We start from the raw sequence: 18098 nt of genomic DNA, 5'->3' as shown, positions 1-18098 counted from the left end.
AAAAGAAAGCTTACAAAACATAAATAAATAAATTTGAAAACATGATAATTGAATAATGTCTACAAAATTTATTATTTTAAAAATAGATCACACAAATGTCAATAACAATTAATCATCCGTTGAAAAAATGGTGGTGGTGGAGGAAGTGAGCAGCATCAAGGAGGAAGCAGAAAGAAAGTTGACGGATTTGGTGAAGAAAGTGGACGACATGATTGAGAAATTGCAGGAAATTGTCAGTAGAGCGGATGTCATTGAGAATAAGTTGCACGATGTCTCCAGGTTTGCATTGAATGTCATGCAGAGCTCTGCGACCACTCTCTGTCTCTTGCAGGAAAACACCCTTAAAAGGAAAAGGAAAGGAGGAGGACTACAAAGACCTTTAAATTCCTCACCAAAGAATGGGCAAGGAAGCTCCTTCCCAAGAGGAGCCATGGCAAAAAGAAGTAACTTTGTTAACTATGGGGTGGTTTTTTTAATGACTCTCATGGCCTTACGACTTATAGTTATGGTTGCTGGTTAATCCTGGACTTAGTTATCTTTTGCCTTGTGTGACATATTTTAACAAAGACTTTTATATACTCTATTAATATGCGTAGTATGTTTAAAGTTTTTTATAGAGGAAAGTGTAGGAGGTTGTGACTTTGTTGTTTCTCTACTAACAGTTGTTTATCTGTTGTTATCTTGACTGTATTTTGTTCAGCCCCCTAGTTTTGACTGCTTTTAATATCAAAAACAATTAATCATCCATAATTTATTTGTAAAATTAGTACATGTAGTTTAATTTTATTTATTTAAATTGGCATGTAAGAAATGTTAAAATTAATTTTTAAAACAAAATATTAAGAATATGATAAAAAGATATAAATGGATCATTTTTAATTTAGATAAAATGTGATTTTAAAGAAGTTTATGTTATGACATTGTAGATAAAAACTCTCAACTTATATTTGACAATCAGGTACATGTCAAATAATTAATATTTAATAATAAACATAAGATTAATGATATCTTATTAATTAAAAAATTAAATAATCATAATATCATTTAACAATAAATATATTATTAATGATATCATTTAACTATTTTATAATTATTATTTGCATGTGTTTATTATTTATTTTATTATCGTAAAAAATAAATTAAATTCAAAGTAGAAATATAAATAATGAATAATTCTCAAATAAATATGATATATTTTTAATTCACCTATTTAATAATTTAAATAAATATTAAAAATAATGTTAATAAAAAATTGGAATAAAAATCAAAATATTTTTATATAAATTTTAGAAGTTTAACAATTTGTCAATTTAAATAAATATTTAAAATAATATTATTAAAAAATTAAAATCAAAATCAAAATATTTTCATATAACTATAGCTGTTAGAAGTTTAACAATTTGTCTAACAAAAAAATCTTCAATCACAATAAAATATTTTTATTTTTTTAAATGTATTTAAGGTATATGGACCACTTTAAAGGTGTGGAGGACCCAATAAAAGTCCCTCAATTAGCTTTTACAACAGCAACTATTGAAAACAAAAAAATATATAAATAATTTAATAAAAAGACTAAGGATTCCGCAACGTTACAAGGAATACTAAAATTGTAATAATGTACATAAAGAAATGATTTCTTACATGGAGTGTGTCTTCTTGCCAACGAGGATGCGAGAAATCTGGAGGCCGCGGCTGAAGGCCTCGTTGAAGAGGATTCGAGTCTGCATGGACTGAAAGCCAGGGAGCCACGAGAGCAGAGCGACAGGAGAGATGACAATGAAGGCGAAGATGAGGTCATAGAAGCGAGCAAGAGTGATGATGGTGTCCCAGACGAGGGAGGGCAGGAGGAGAGGGCGGAGAACTTGGGCAATGCAGATCAGACCCCAACCGGTGGGCAGCAATGCCAGCATGCTCGTCGCCAAATCGATCGCTTCCAATTGCGTGCACCCTAGCAGCAGCCCAATCACCAGCGTGCTTAAACCCACCACCGCCGCCTGAATCATTCGGTAGTAGATATGTTTCGTTGCCCCATACTTGTTCTGCGCGTATGTAATCACTAGATATATGGCCAGCGCCACCACTACATATATCCATGACAGGAAGTATACCAGAATGCTCTTGCTCCCATTTGCAATGGCCAGCTGATACACAATTCCATACTGGAAAACGAAAAACCTAAGGTCCAACAGTATTTCCAATGCTTTTCCCCAGATTCCTGTAGTGCGCAGATGGTCCTGTTCTTCATTCCACCACACTTCCCAGCTGTCCTCTGCCTTGGCTAAAATTCCACCTTTGTACCACAACCAGTTCATAAAATCTTCTAGGTCATAAACTGTTTTCAACCAATCAAACCCTGATGGGTTAAAAACAAAGGGTGCCATGATCCATGAGACCACCAGAACCCAACTTGAGAAGGTCAGTAAGATATAAGTAAATGTTTTGGTGCTAAGAGCACTGTATGAGGCAAACACTATCAACAGGACACCCAGCTCAATTGCCTTTATAAAATGGCTACGCGAGTAAAGCCTGTAGTTTTCTGCAAAACTCTTGTGCTCTACAACAAAGCCTCGCCCTGTAGCCCTATACTTTGCACCACCATGAAGTATTGTCCTGCCAAAGTAGTGGGTGCGAGTACCCATTGAAAAAGTGTAGAATACTGACGCTAACTGCAATTGCATGGTGAAAGCATCCCAAACGGCTGAAAGGAATCCATGTTCTATTGTATTTTCTACAATCATTGGAAGAGCTGTGAAGATGCCAAGCTGTATGAGAAATTGCTGGTTGATAACTGCTCCAAGTGCTGCATTGTCTGTAGCATTTGCTACGTTTATAAGAGCTTGCTCTAATCCACTGAAAATCATATAAACCCGGCCCCAAAGAAATGCATAGACTGTCAGAACCACTAGCATGGTGTTAAAGTAGTATCCAACTGTTGAATAGTAGAAGGAAAGCATCCGGAAAAAATCAAGGCGGTGTCCAAGCCTGTATACATCCCTACTCAGCACTTGCTCACCATTGCCACTAGCAACCTTTGCTTCAAACATGGAAATCTGGTTTAGACCAACATCACGTCCCTTGCCTACCTGGATGTATTCATGATGTGTCACATTACCTCCACGCAGAGTGCAGTTAAAGCCTGCAAATATATCCTCACTAATGTTTATGACCTTTGAAGCCTTACTCATGCCTCCACGAGTTAAGAACCACAAGCGATCAAAAACATCCGGGTGGCCATAGTGCATCCTAATCTTCAAAGGATTTGCAAGTACACGCTGGCCAAGGGTAACAAAATTCGTCTCTTGAGACGACATGAACCAAGCAAGAGAAGAGACTGATCCTGTGAACACATTTTCTCTAACGCCCAGTATAGAAGGCTTTCGGATGCCATAATAGTTTGTGAACTCCTGTAACAAGTTTCGCATTTTGAGGGCCTCTTCGAAATAGTTTTCTTGATTCATATCAATTGTCTGCAATGCATCGCCTCTCGTAAAAATCAGAGCATGATTTTGATTTTCTGGTTTTCCTTCCCCGATTTTCAGTGGCCCAGGTAGCATCACCCTGTAGATCTCCACCTCCCGTTGCAGTGCTGAGTCATACTTGACCAGAACTGAATAATATTCCGTAGTTTCTCTTCCAGCTTTGACCTCATCAAAATAAGCTATTCGAAGAGCTTCATGGTTCTTCATCAAATACAAGATATCTTTAGCACGATTATCCTGCCTTGCCTTTTGGGCACCATAAATCTGACAAGTAACAACATAAGTAAATTTCAAAAGGGCAGAAGCATCTGCACCACTCCCTTCACTGTTAGGGTGCCATTGAGATGGCACATTCATATTCTCGTTCACACCATCCATGGGCCTCGACGCTGTGGCAACAAGTTTTTGAAATCCTTTTTGAATATCCATCTCTGATGCTGAATCAAGAAAAGCCAACATTTTGAGAGCCTTGTAATAGTACATCATCCCTCTCACTGTACGAGCCAATGTCTGTCCTCTATAAGAAGCCCATAACCGGAGTTCCATCACCTTAGCTGTCCAGATATCATCAGGATCTTTCATTCCCTCACGATGCATCCTCTCCGTGAAATTTGACCATTCATCAGGATATATCCTCTGGAGATAAAATATGATTGACACACCATCTTCATTTTCTGTACGAAGTTGTTCTCTGCTGTACATAACATCCTCATCATAGTAGGGAGTCAAGACACTGAATGCCATCATCTTTTCAACTGGCACAGCACGGGGCATGTTCATAAAGAGAGAATTGCTGAAGAAAGCAATCCTACGCCTTGCCTCCAGATTTTTGGGAACATGAGGCATTGAATCCCTCGTAGTCAGGATTGTCTGCAGCCGTCTTAATTGTTGATAGAAATGCTCATCTTCTACATCGGGTAATTCTATAGTGTCCTCAAATAGCAGCTTATTGTCAGTCCTTTCGGTAAACAGCCCGTCTTCCCTAAGTTGTGTGGTACTCCGCCTTTCTTTGGGAAAATCCCTTACAACAATATCATAAAGATTTTGCAAGGCATTAACTACCTTTTGTTGGTCCTTTTCAGATGGTTTTGTTAAAAGAATTTTAACTAGTGTGATTAATTTCAAGCGTATTTCAGGCAGTTCAGTCATTCTGTATTTCTCTGAAAATTTTCCCTGACTAAGTGATGTATCGATTTCTTGAAAAAGGTTAACAATGATGGAATGCTCATCACTATGTTTGTTGACAATTTTCTTGAGCAAATGTTTGATGCTGTCATATGTTTCTATCACTGCACAACCACGGTATTCATTGGTGCATATCTTCAACCATAATGCCCTGTCTTCACCCTCAAATGCACTAGCCTGACTTAAGGCATGCAATAGTTCATTACAGAGCAGTAAACATGGCCACCGAATAACACCTAGATCCCAAGAGCTTGGAGGCACCTCCAATAATTCCACCTCCGAGTCATTTAAAATATCCTCTCCCCTAAGTGTCCACACAATTTCATTCCATATAATGGCGAACCTGCCTGCTTCAACCTGGTTAGTAGACTCAATTTTCTTGTGAATACCAAACCCATATCTCAATTGAATACGTCTGATCAAATCCCTTACTTTAGCTATCAAACTTCCATGAAATTGAGGGAGGAGTACTTCTGGAATTAAGTTGAACTGGATTGCACTGGCAAAGAATTGAAAGCGCAGCCTCAATTGCTTAATATTCCGTATCTCACCAAGATGAGAAAACAAACCCACCAAGGCTCCAACCAAAGATGTGAAAATCGAATACCATATCTGGGTATCCATAAAGTACACCAGGATCACTGGTGCCCACAAAACCACGACACAAAATTGGTTGGTGTTCCTAAATAACTCATGCCACTTGTATGGAATGTTCTTAATGTTCAATATCACCTTTGTTGGCTTTACCATGGGTTTTATTTGGACGAAGTAGCTGAAAGAGAACTTTGCAAGCAACAATACTACCCAAAACAGAGTATAAAAAAAGTTTTGAACAACACCCTCTCGAAGACCTCGTGCTACAAACAGTCTGGTTTCAAACCACCAAGTTAATACATTAAAAATTCTCCAGTTGCTTATCTCCACATAATTTCTGACCCAAGGAAGAATAAAAAGAAGCAATGCCAGAAGCTCAGGAATTATGAATACCAGGGCAGTTTTTAAGTAAATTAACAACCTTCTATTTGCCTCATCTGACCATCTAAAATCATGATTCCTTTGATCCCACATGCGACTGTAAAATACAGAGAAGACAATAGTCCATACCATTGCTACAATGGTCTTTAGTACCATCCTTATTCCAATTAATGGAGTTTCTTTTGACACCAAACTGTACTGCATGCCAGCATCAAGCAATGACTGCCAAAGCCGAAGGCCTGCCCATGTTATAAAGACACTCAAGACCTGCACTTGTGTGTCTCTCTCTTTTAATTCTATCCAAGGAATTCCTGACCCCTCATTTGCCACAATAATAGCAGCCTGGAGAAAAAGAATGTACATCACCCACAGTCGATCAAAACTGCGGAAAATGTTCCAAAAAGAACGTTGCTCTACAAATCCTGTCTTTCCCACCTTCTCTTTTTGCCATATCCCCTTAAATCGTTGGAAATCCCAATCATGATTCTGCTGAGCTGCATTAGGTGATGCCAAAAATTTACTTCTCTCGTTGAGAGGCCATCCCAAATCCTTGAAGCACCTGCTGCTCCAAAAGTACTCATTCATGTCATCATAATTTCTCCAAGCCGAATGGGGAGCCTTGCCCCCACGACTGGCTTCAGCTTCAGCTTTCACTTTAAGATACAGTGGTTTAACAACCTTATTCAGGAAGGCATCTTCCCCAATATAAGCAGGCAACACTGACGAATCATTTCTGAACTTATTCAGCTCTAAGGCCATATGGTGGAAAATGTAGCACAAACACTCCGGTAAAAATCTTAAATTAGCAGCCTCACCCCAAATAAGAAGATACAGAGATATATAAAGCAATTCATTCTGTTCTTTAGGTTCACGGCTCATATGTTCTTTTATCTGAGCATGAGGTTTTCGGCCCAGATATGCACACCAGTTGTAATAGTTTTTTAGGATCTTCTTTCTCAAAGTTCCAATGATACTTGGATTGAGCATACTACTCAAGTCATCAGTGGAAGGCAGTTGTAGCTGTCTATTGGCCAAGAGAAGAATAATATGCTCTCGTTGATTTCGAACATTGTCTTGTTGGAAACCAAACAAAGCACCCAGCCAATCGAGTATATCCATATTTTCATTCCATCGTGCATATGGAGGCCTGTGAAGTTCCCTTAAACATTTCAATGCAGTAATGGCTGCTCGAACCTCAGGTAGCTGCAATGCAGGATGATCTGCTAGCACATTGTTCACAGGAAGGATATTGTAGACTTCATCAGTATTCACGTCATCCACCATTGAGAAATTAACTTGGATCGAATCTCCCTGTGTGAAACTCATCTAGAATCTGAGATATGATGTTCAGGCTCTGCCTTCAAAAATTACTTGAGGACAGCTTAATATCCAATAATAACTCAAGCTGGCCTTCTACCCATTGTTTAACCTGTCAAAGTAGGATTTGCAAAAGATTAATTAGTTGAACTGGCACATCCTAGTTTGTCCCATTCAGGAAAATGGTTTTTGCTTATAATTTTGAAAGAGATTATTTTAAAATTTTACTTCCTTGAACCCTCATAAGAGATTTAAGCACAAAGAGTATGTAGTTTTCAGAACAATAGGGGTCATTATGATTGCAGAAAGAGGCCACACCATGAAAACAAGCCTACGTTTAGGCTTGTGCCACTACATATTACCAATGTGAGCCACCATCAAATCAGCAGCACCTCATGAGAAGAAAGAATTCCCACTTGAGAGAACTAGGCTGTAGAGAATAGAGCCAAATCCCTTAGAAATGCACATGTATAAATGGTAATACACTATGAAATCATCTAGCCATCAACTCACAAATCATTGAAGGATGCTCTATTTGTGTATTTTTAGTCATAGAGATTGGTAGAAATCAAATATTTTCACTATTTAGGTTGATTTTGGAGAGATTTCATCATCAGAGATATCAGACAGCAAACTTGGTGCAGAAGCACCTTGGAACCTTGAAGATTCATATTGCACTCACGGAGGCTCATATTGTTTTTGTCATGTTTTCTTGTGGTTTTAAGCTGTCATAAGGTCCATGGGACCATTCATATTGTTTTATATGGTCATTTAGTGCATTTTGTGGTCATATGGTCTACTAGGTCTTGTAGGGGTATACTTTGTCAAATATTGTCAAAATGAGGTCTTCATGTAACAACTCTTCAAAATTGAAGAAACATTGATGTAATCAGGCTTGGATGGCCTCTCTCAACATGTTCTAAACATGTTTTGTCAATGGTGGTAATTGTATTAAAGACCTTCACAAAAGTTGTCATGTCATGCAAGAAGATGACAACTTAGTAAGTTGTCACATTGTCTAAACATATGTTTTATCACTGCCAACGGCTACCTGATTCAAATAACATATTGGAGCCCTTGGGGAGGATCTTAAGCACTGTATTTAAGTTCCCACACGAGCCAAACATGTGGTTGGAAGTTTTGATGAAGTTTTCAATAAAAAGAACTCAGTTTTCTGTGCATCTTTCTGTAAATTTGCTGCTCTTTCCTTCTTCACGGCCTGCATGTGTTTTGTGTGGATGTAACAGTGGTATGGAATGATAGAGGGGTGAGTTACCAAGATTTTGGCGGTGGTTTGAGCAGATTTTATTGAGTTTTGACCGAGATATTGCCATTTTACTGAAAACTGTCCAAAACCTTCATAACCGGGGTTTGTCACAAAAAAAAATGTGCTTTCCTTCCCATCCCACCGTGGGAAAATGATGGAAATCGATGGATTGATGTATCATAGGGTGTTTGAGATGGGTTTTCATGCATTGGTGCAGAAGATTGAGTTTGGGGCTGTTTTGATTTGGTGATTGCCTAACATCACCATGTGTTAGGCCGAGTAGTGCTAGTTTGGAGAGGGTTTGAAGGTTTGGAGTGCAATTGCATTGAGACTTGTTTGGTGGGTGTTTGAAACAAGTTGTTTTCTCTTCCTTATGGGGTCTTGAACATGTTTTTGAAGATAGATGTGAGCAATGTTGCTTGTATAGGGTGGTGACTAGAAGGAGGAGGCCTAAGTGTGTATGTATGGAACTAGGACAGTCATAAAAACTCTTTACCAGTCTGAAACAACCCCCAAATCTGTTTGGATATCTTGTGTATCTTGGAAAAGGGTACTCCAAAATGTGTTTCTTTTGTGTCCAAGTCAAAAGGGTAAAAAGTTATGCCCCCAAAACTCTCTGAACTGTCCTAAAGAACCTAGTAGGTCATACTTGTCAAGCTTGCATTGTTGTTGCTTCTTGGTCATTGTCAAGCACTTGTGGGGGTTTGGTGATGTCCTAGGGTCGTCATAGAACTCTGAGAACAGTAAATGCTTGGGTTTGAGAGATTGTCCTTGCTTTATGCATATGCATTGCAATTTAGTGAAATGGAGAAGAAGGCCAACCAGTGTATTGAACCATGTATTTTCTTTGTCACTCCAAATTTGAGTCTCGTTGATTGGTGAATGTGTGTTGCCACTATCCCTCTTAGGATCTCTGCATCAGAACTGCTTCAAGGGTGAAATTTGATGATTAAAATACTGATAATTCTTTGTTTTCATGAGCTCATATACTTCTATGCTGGTCAGTTCTGAGAAAAAGTTGAGTTTACAATTCCATGGCATAAATTGATGTGTATGATGAATTACATGCCTTCATTTCTAAGATGCAATTTGGTGTTTTGAACAACACACATTATTATAAAATTCCACTGTTTATTTTATTTTATGAACATCAATATGGATGAAATATTACCAGGCATAATCTTGCATATATGAGCTATAAATTTTGTCAATAGGTGTTTGTCATGCAAAAATTGACATTAAGGTATTCTTGGGACTTGGGAGAATTGATGTGGACAAGAATCTTCACTATGTGCCACAACTCTCATGTACATCATGAAGCTACAAAACCTACTAAGGAATCTAGATACTATAAGAGATAGAAAGAATAAAGCATCAATGTTTGAACTGTTGAGAATTGTACACATCTTCACGGCATAATCTGAGCACTTGGGTTACTCTTGTACATGGCCAGTGATCATGTCTTTTCAAGTTGTAACCATAGATGATGAAATTAAATAAATATGGGAAAGAGTATAAAAGAAGTAAGAAGAATGTGAAACAGTATATGCGAGTGGACTCATATATCAGCACGTAAAACTGCCAAGGAATCTAGATATTATAACAGATAGAAAGAACAGAGCATCAGTGTTTGAACTGACCACAATTGTAGAGAGCTTCGTGGCATAATATTAGCACTTAGGTGAATTTTGTACATGACCAGTGGTAACCTCTTATCAAATTGTAACACGTTGAGGTATCATAGATGACAGTGACTTGTACTTGTAATATAGAAACATAGATGAGAAAATTAAATAGATGTGGAAAGAGGATAAGAGGAATGTAGAAGAGTATATGAGAGTGGAATCATATAGCAGCATGTATAGTCAAAGTAGAGTATATCTATGCCGAGTGTTATGTGTGGATAAGAATATGCAAAAACCCTTGTCTAATTAAATGCACTATATGTAATTAAATAACTAAATTTAACCTTGTTACCGTTTCATATGTTGTCTTATCACTAAGAATATGTAATCATTGACCCCCTTCTTTTAATTAAATGCATCATAAGTAATTAAATAGATAAACTTAACCTTGTTACCCTATCATGTGCCGTGTTATCACTAAGGTCAGGATCATATGAGTTGGTGTAAAGATATTATGCCAACATTTGATTCCAATGTCAAGACCTTAGTTAACTAATTCCCAACAGAGAGTACCCATTACACTTTTGAAAGCGAGCACTGCAAGGATTTGAGGACTAGTGGAACTTAAGGTTGAAGAAATTTTTTAAATTTAAGGCTGAAAGAATTGGAGAATATTTCTTCACAGGTCTAGATTCCTTCGAGATTAGTATGAGTCCAGGTGCTCCTTTCCACACCTCCTCTGGCCTTGGATTTGTGAGGAGGAGAAAAGCTACTAAATACTAATGATTCCAGTTTGAATATCCAATCAAGTGGACACCTAAAGATATCCACAAGGTACAAAATATCAGAGAACCTTGGACCTGAGATTTTGATTATTGGTTCGAAACCATCTTGTATATACACTCTAAACAAGTTTTACTAGTATTTATTTTATTAAGGATCTTGCTGACACTTTGCATCTCCTATCAATAACACATCACAATAGTGGGGTGAGCTCAGCTCAAGCAACCGTGTTTTACAAGGAGCTCTTAAGACACCTTAGGATCTTTCATTCCTACATCTAGATTTTTATTAATATCATGATGATATAGTTAACAATTAACCTCCCTCCGCCCCTTATTCATTCCTAGAGTTATCTATATGCTTTATGTCTCAATTATTTCATTATTCAATTATGGCTGACAACGCTGACCATACAAGGCAAAGTACAATTTTATTATTTTTCCCTTTCAAAGGAATAAATAACAAAAGTTGCTGAACTTTATAAGAGTGTACTTGATAATCTATTAGGAAATCTGTGCATTTCTTTATTGATCTTGAGAAGATACATTACAAATGCTTCGGAATGATTTTATGGCCTTCTAGCTGACCAAACACAATGCATAGGGAACTCCTGGAGACACTCAAACAAGGTCAGATCTGCTAATTACAATCGTTTTACATTGTTACAGTGATTCTATTACAGATTTTGAGCATACTTACATCAATACAGCCTCAATATAATACTACCCAAAACTGGAAAATGAAACCCTAAGGCTTCTTGCAATATTTCTTCTTGTTGGTTCTGTAACTGCTTCCTCAATCTTCTTTTTTCTTCTTTTTCTTTTGTCAATCCAGAAAATATATATATATTTCAACACCATCCAGAGAATCTTAGGGAAAGAACCATATGCTTTAGTAGACCATTCATGTCTTAGAAGTTAAAGGGGCTCATAGGTAACAAGAGGCATCTAAGAGTCCTTATATATTGAACCACATTCATTTCATAACCTTAATGGTATCCTTGGTGATGCAGGGAGTTAGGCAAGGTTTCGTTGTTCCATACCCACCCAACCTACCTTTTTTTTTACAGGCATAAATATTCCAACCGGAACACTAATTAAAAAGGGACATTTCGAATGAGCACTATATCTATTCCACTCCTGAATACGTTCTGACTGAGCATTCTATCTCCCACCCATGGTTGTATCCATATATGTCTATCTATGGCGCGAGCTCGTGACCCCCTCTATCTAGATAGGGCCGGCCAAGAAGAGGAACGATCAAGTAGCCCCCTCTATGTCTGTATGGCTATATGACCCCAGGCTCTGGGTGGGTCCAAAGAGATGGTGCCCTATCTGACAGCTATGGATAGATATTTGTAGGTTGGGAATAGTAGTTCCCGGGAGGCCATCATTGGCAACTGTAATTCTCAGAATACTACGCAACGAAAGTTTGATAGACATACAAAGATGACCAATTCCAAAATCCCAAAATGGGGCTTAGAGAAGAAAAGCGGACTTAGAGGGAAAGGCATGTCAGGGATGGCAAGGCATGTTAGGGATGGCAGGGCCAACAAGGCTGCTGAGATGAGAAACTCCGAAAAGGGGCTTAGAGGGGAAAGCTAACTTGGAGGGAAAGACATGCCAAGGATGATAAGTCCAATAGGCATGTAGAGATGAGAAATTCCAAAAAGGGGCTTGGAGGGGAAAGCAGACTTGGGAGGGAAAGGCATGCTAGGGATGACAAGTTTGACAAGCGTTTTGGGATGAGAAACTTAGAAAGAGTGGACTTGGTGGCAAAGGCATACCAAGGATGACAAGTCCAACAAGCATGCAATGATGGGAAACTCCAAAAAGGGGCTTAAAAGGGAGAAGGGGACTCGGAGGGAAAGGCATGCCAAGGATGACAAGTCCAACAAGGATGCTGAGATGAGAAACTCCAAAAATCTAAAATTTGCAATGTGGATTTTTGGAGAAGAAAGTTAGCAATTGAGGAAAGGATGCATGGATGACCAAACTCAGAATCCCAAAATTCAAGGAAGAGGACTTTTGGGAAAGGCATCCCAAAGATGACAAGTCCAACATAGATGCCAAGATGAGAAACTCCAAAATTGCCTAAAACCAACTAAAAGAAAGACCAAATTACAAGGCATTAACCACAAAAGTACCCTTCAACAAATTTTACTAAGGATATTTGATGAAAGCACTTTGAATGAACATCCTTAGACAATCACTCAGAATAGGGGACCTAACCAAAGATTTCTCTTATTGGTGCATTCGGGAAAGAGGTGTAGAACAACCACTGGATTGTGAGAATCTAGCTTTTTGCATATTTAATTAGTGGAAAGAGAATATGGATAACAAGAAATAATCTATTCCAAGGCATTTCCAAGATGAGGATGATAGAACGCATTTCTTGGACGGTAGGGGACAAGAGTTCTTTTTTAGTATGACAGGGACAACTTTTAAAAGTAGGGAAAATTTTAAAATACAGGAACTCTCAATTAGTCATATATAAGCCATTCATCATGTGACATACACGTTATAGAACCATACATTTTCATTTTATTTTATTTTAAATAAGTTAGTTGGGGTTTCTATTGAGGCTCCACTCTTGGAGTAAATAGAATCTTGCAATAATGCCATAAAAGGACAAGATAGCTATACAAAGTTACAAACACACAGCAAATAAAGAAAAATTCTAAAAACCTGCATTTCTAACAAAGCCGGTTCCAGCCTCTTACAAATTATGAGTAACTCTATACTAAATTATCTACGCTTTATGTGTGTTCTCAAAATCATATTCGTAGAGGAGATTTGATTCTTCTTTTTCTTTTGATTCATTGTTGCAGTTTATTCACCATTTTTCAGAGACACTTCATAATACACTAATTCTCCTTCACTTACCCCTCTAGTTTCTATAGAGAAACCCTCTTCAAATGAGAAGAAACCAACCTTTAACAGATGGAGTGCCTTTGAGCACTCCACCTGATCAACTAAGAATATTTCTAGATATTTAAGGAGGTCAACCTTATCAAGCTCAAAACAACTTGTCTTAATCTTGAATTCAAATTCCTACAATACCAAAGAGTTACCATCTTTAGCACTCATCAACACATTGCACTCCACACACACTCAAATTTGCCTGCCATTCACTTCTTTTTCTAAAACACTAACATCCTTGTCCTCACAGCGTATCGCTTTACATTGATCCTTTGGACTATTTGGCTCTAATATGTGCTACCTACTGACTAATGATGCCGCTCTACATTCTTCCACAAAGAAACCATACCAAAATGCCATTTTACGTTTTCGCATTCAACCACGAAAAGACCCACATTAAATATTTCTAGCAGCAAAAAGCTAGATTCTCATAATCCCGTGGTTGTTCCACACCTCTTTTCCTACTTTCAGCTCTATTTCTATAGGGAGAGAGACCAAGAGAAAAATCCAATCTTACCAATAGGCTGCAGAGATTAAAGCATATCTGTGTGTTTCAGGGGAGACAGAAATTCATTTCCCTAAAGAGATGCCTATGCTTTTCAATGTTGAGGTTTCCAAAAATGAAGAGCCAATGTAATAACTTCCCATAGGGCATTAGCTCAAATCCACATAAATCTTTTTGCAATCACTCAAATTTCAGGTCTTTTTGATCAGTATGTTTTCAATGTGGGTAACGTAAGAGCATACGAAGACTAGAATGAGGTCAAGAGAAATAATTGAAGGATGTTGGTGGCTAGTCGACCAATTTACAATATAAGAAAATCATAGAATCGATTACGCCAAACTGGCTGATAGTAAAATGCGAATTCCAATCAAACCAAACTGGCTGAATACAAACGGAATTTCATCAATGCCAAAATGGCAAACGAAATTACTCGATTTTGATACACGTTATCCATGGCGGAAAACATGCTGAAAATGAAAGAAGGATCCAACGGATAAACTGACAAAGATCTACTATGATTAACAGGTATTTGTCAGTGAACAGTTCAAGATCTTTAGAGTATCAAACACTGGTGATAAATCGTCCAGTATACAATGCAATCAGAATTTCGAGTTCTAGTACATTTCATTGCAATATTTCTTCAGTTTAGATAACAACTAAAATCATTGATGAAATCTCAGCTGCAGATATGGATTTCAAGCTTACAAATTGATATTCAGAAATACAGCAGTAACTGCAAGATTGTTGTAATAGAGTGAAATAGATATATGCAAGTTGGATAATGCAACCTCAAGCGTACTTGATTAGATTGATATTTGCTGCTCTAGGATGGTATATGGCTGTATTAGTATATGGAGGGATATTACAGCTAGATGTGGATCATGCAACTAGACTTGGAAGAGAACTACGAACCTCGAACCTCGAAAAACCTCTAGGTAGGCAACGATCAAAACAACATTCATGAATATAGTACGGTCTGGTAAAAAATTCATGAGGCCACTGATCCAACTATGAGTTTTATAAATTATTTTAATTGTCATTCCTCTGCCACCAGCGTTGTCCTCAAAATCAAGAAAAAAAAAATGGGCCCCCAAAACCCATACGCTCGTACTGTAAAGAGACTAACCAAGATGGCAATTTATGACACAAAAAGCCGCATCACAACATTGAATTGTATAAGGTCATGTTCCCATGCCGCTGCTTAACTCCATTTTCTGCTTAATTTTAAGCAGTTGGAGTGTTCCCATGCAAATTTAAAATTGTTGGAAAAGGATAATTTAGAATCTTTTGCTATTTAAGTGGAGCAGCTATTATTTAGGAATCGAAAATAAGCTATGGGAAAATAAGGGGGCTGGAAATAAGCAGCCCCATGGGAACATGCCGTAACAATATTACTAACATTTCGAACTCAGGGTCTCTCCAGCCGATCCAATGGTAGATTTTATAAATTAAGACGGCCATTTTACGGCCAACTTTTACTGTGTTTGCATTCACTCCCATTTGCATTGTTTTGACTGCTGTATGTAGCAGCAACTAAGCAAATAATGTTTTTTTGACATCTATTTACCCCTGTATGATGTACTCAAAGTTTACTGCATAGAAATTGCTCCAGTATACAGTACAAATATTGCCGTGGATCCTTCTCAAAAGTTCCTTAGCTCAAATACCAAATGAAAAAGTATCGTTTCTGAAAAACAGTACTACAAAAATGCAGGAAAGAACTATAAAGCTTCAAAAACAACATAACAAGAAACCTTCACAACACATGGATCGAGACAGAGATTATTAAATTACGAAAATAGAGATCCAGCTTTGCACTTTAGTACCTGTCTGAAATTCTTTAGCAGAGCAATGCCTCTCAAATGTGCTCTAAAAATCATTTAAGACATACAGATTTACACAAGTTCCAAACAGAAAAGTCTTCTGTGGGGTTTGAGTGACTCACTGAACCTCAAGAAAAAACATTTACCTGCAGGCAGAGCTCACATATTCTTCATTTTCCAGCAAAGAGGAGGAGGAGCCGTTGCAGAAAACAGAAGCCATGATTTTGTCGGACTTAATGGGCGTGCAAGTTCACCAAATCGAATGCCCCTGCCTGCATATTATTTCCGTCGCACATACTGTTCCGGCTGCTCAAAACCGTGGGCATGTACGTTCCTTTCATTATCGCTTTTAGAAAAAGAATTGCCAAAGCAGGCATAAGCATCATGTCAGCTATTTTGTACGGGACGGTGTATATACACTCCACGATCTCTGTAGCGTCCTCCAAACTCCCTGGAATGAATCTGCACATCACACGTCAGATTGGGCAAAAGGAAGGAAGGAAGGAATCTGGCTTGATTTTGCTGGAAATACGTAATTTACTACAAGCGCGATATTCTGTATTTAGTGCTCAAGTTTTTCACAGGAATGTGATGGACTCATCCTCTATCTTATTCGCCGTCACAGTCGCGGGTCACGTTCCTCTGGGAATTTTATTTTATTTATATTTGTCTTTTACTCGGAGACGCCACATGCACTTCTTTTAAGGAAGAATAATAATAAATGCAACGACTCACAAGTCTAGTTATGCTAGCATTAAAAGTTGTACTAGGAGCGAAATGCTAGGATAATCATGGGGAAAGAACCTGGTTTATAAAGAAAGTGGAGAAGGGTAAAATGAGCTTTCGAATGAAAAAAAGTGTGTACTTTTAATTGATTTCATGAAAATGCTTATGCTTAGTCTTATATTAATATGATTGCCTTTTGATACCTTAAAATATATGTATTATTCTTATTGTTTATTTCTATGTCATTTGGAATATTAGTGTGTCACATTTGTCTTTTTGAATAAGATTGTGTATGTTCATGTATCATGAATCTAAACTTTCTTTTTTTTAATCTTTTTCTTGTCTAGATATTTACCTTTATACAAATCTTAAACTTTAATTTGTGTTCAATATTCAAAATGGACTTAAAAATATTTTTTTAAGTGGTATTGATTTAAAATATAAGCTATCTACCTCTAACACCTTAATTAAAATCTCTTCTACAACACAACTCAACTTAATTTATTTATCTTTCTCGTGCATTATTGTGCATCATCTCATCTTGCATTATTTTTATCTCTTAGTTCCACTTTGACTTGTGTCCTTCCCACCCATTGCAATGTTATCTAATTTCTTTTAATCCTTTAGCTTGAGTTTATGTCACAATATCACTCCTTTATCCCCTTAATTTGCCTAAAACCTTCTTCTACCATGGCTCCCACTTCACTCAATCCAATCAATGGCATGCATACTTCTCATTTTTATTGGCTTTGGTACGGTAAAATGTGTTTAATTCTTATAGCTTATTTCTATGTTAATTGGAATATTAGTGTGTTACTTTTAGGTTTTTTTTTTTTTTTTTTAACAATATCATGTATATTCATGTATCATCAATCCAAATTTTCTTTTTCTTGTCTAGGTATTTACTTTTTTACAAATCTCAAACTATAATTTGTTTTCAATGGTCAAATTGGACCTACAAATGTTTTTTCAAAGTGGTAGTGGTTTAAAATAGAAATTATCTACCTCCAAACACCTTAATTAAACAACCACCAATCTCCTTCACAACACAAAGTCAATTCAATTCCTTTATATTTCTTGTGCATTAGTGTGCCTCATACTATCTTGCATTATTTTCATCTCTTAGTTCCACTTTGACTCATGTCCTTTCAACCCATCACATTGGTATCTATTTTTCCTTAATCCTTTACACCGAGTCATAGTTGCAGTCGCGGGTTACGTTACTTTAGGAAGTTTATTTTAATTATATTCATCTTTTAGTTGGGGACGCCACATGCACTTCGTTTGAGGAATAATAGTATAAATACACCTACTCACAAGTCTAACTATGCTAGCATTAAAAAGTGTACTAGGAGTGAAATGAATAATCATGGGGGAAAGAACTAGGTTTATAAAGAAAGTGGGGAGAGGTATAATGAGCTTTTTAAAGAAGAAAAGTGTGTACTTTTAATTGATTTGAAAATGGTTAATCTTATATTAATATGATTGACTT

At 37.2% G+C, this 18098-nt stretch overlaps 1 protein-coding gene and 1 non-coding gene across 2 annotated transcripts; both read right to left on the bottom strand.

The window, feature by feature from the left end:
- Nucleotides 1-1418: 1418 nt before the first annotated feature.
- Nucleotides 1419-16455, bottom strand: LOC131029586 (callose synthase 11). Its single transcript, XM_057960116.2, has 2 exons — nt 16027-16455; nt 1419-7068 (listed from the first exon to the last, which is right to left on the bottom strand). The coding sequence occupies exon 2, from the start codon at nt 6963-6965 to the stop codon at nt 1638-1640; it is 5328 nt and encodes a 1775-aa protein (XP_057816099.1). The 5' UTR covers nt 6966-7068; nt 16027-16455; the 3' UTR covers nt 1419-1637.
- Nucleotides 3896-3976, bottom strand: LOC131029593 (small nucleolar RNA J33). Its single transcript, XR_009102797.1, has one exon. It is a non-coding gene; the product is annotated as a small nucleolar RNA J33 (small nucleolar RNA).
- Nucleotides 16456-18098: the final 1643 nt, after the last annotated feature.

The sequence above is a fragment of the Cryptomeria japonica genome, chromosome 3 (genome assembly GCF_030272615.1).
Source record: "Cryptomeria japonica chromosome 3, Sugi_1.0, whole genome shotgun sequence".
NCBI classification, from domain to species: Eukaryota; Viridiplantae; Streptophyta; class Pinopsida; order Cupressales; family Cupressaceae; genus Cryptomeria; species Cryptomeria japonica.
The sequence above is the reverse complement of the archived record's forward strand: the minus strand, read 5'-3'. Positions and strand labels throughout refer to the sequence as shown.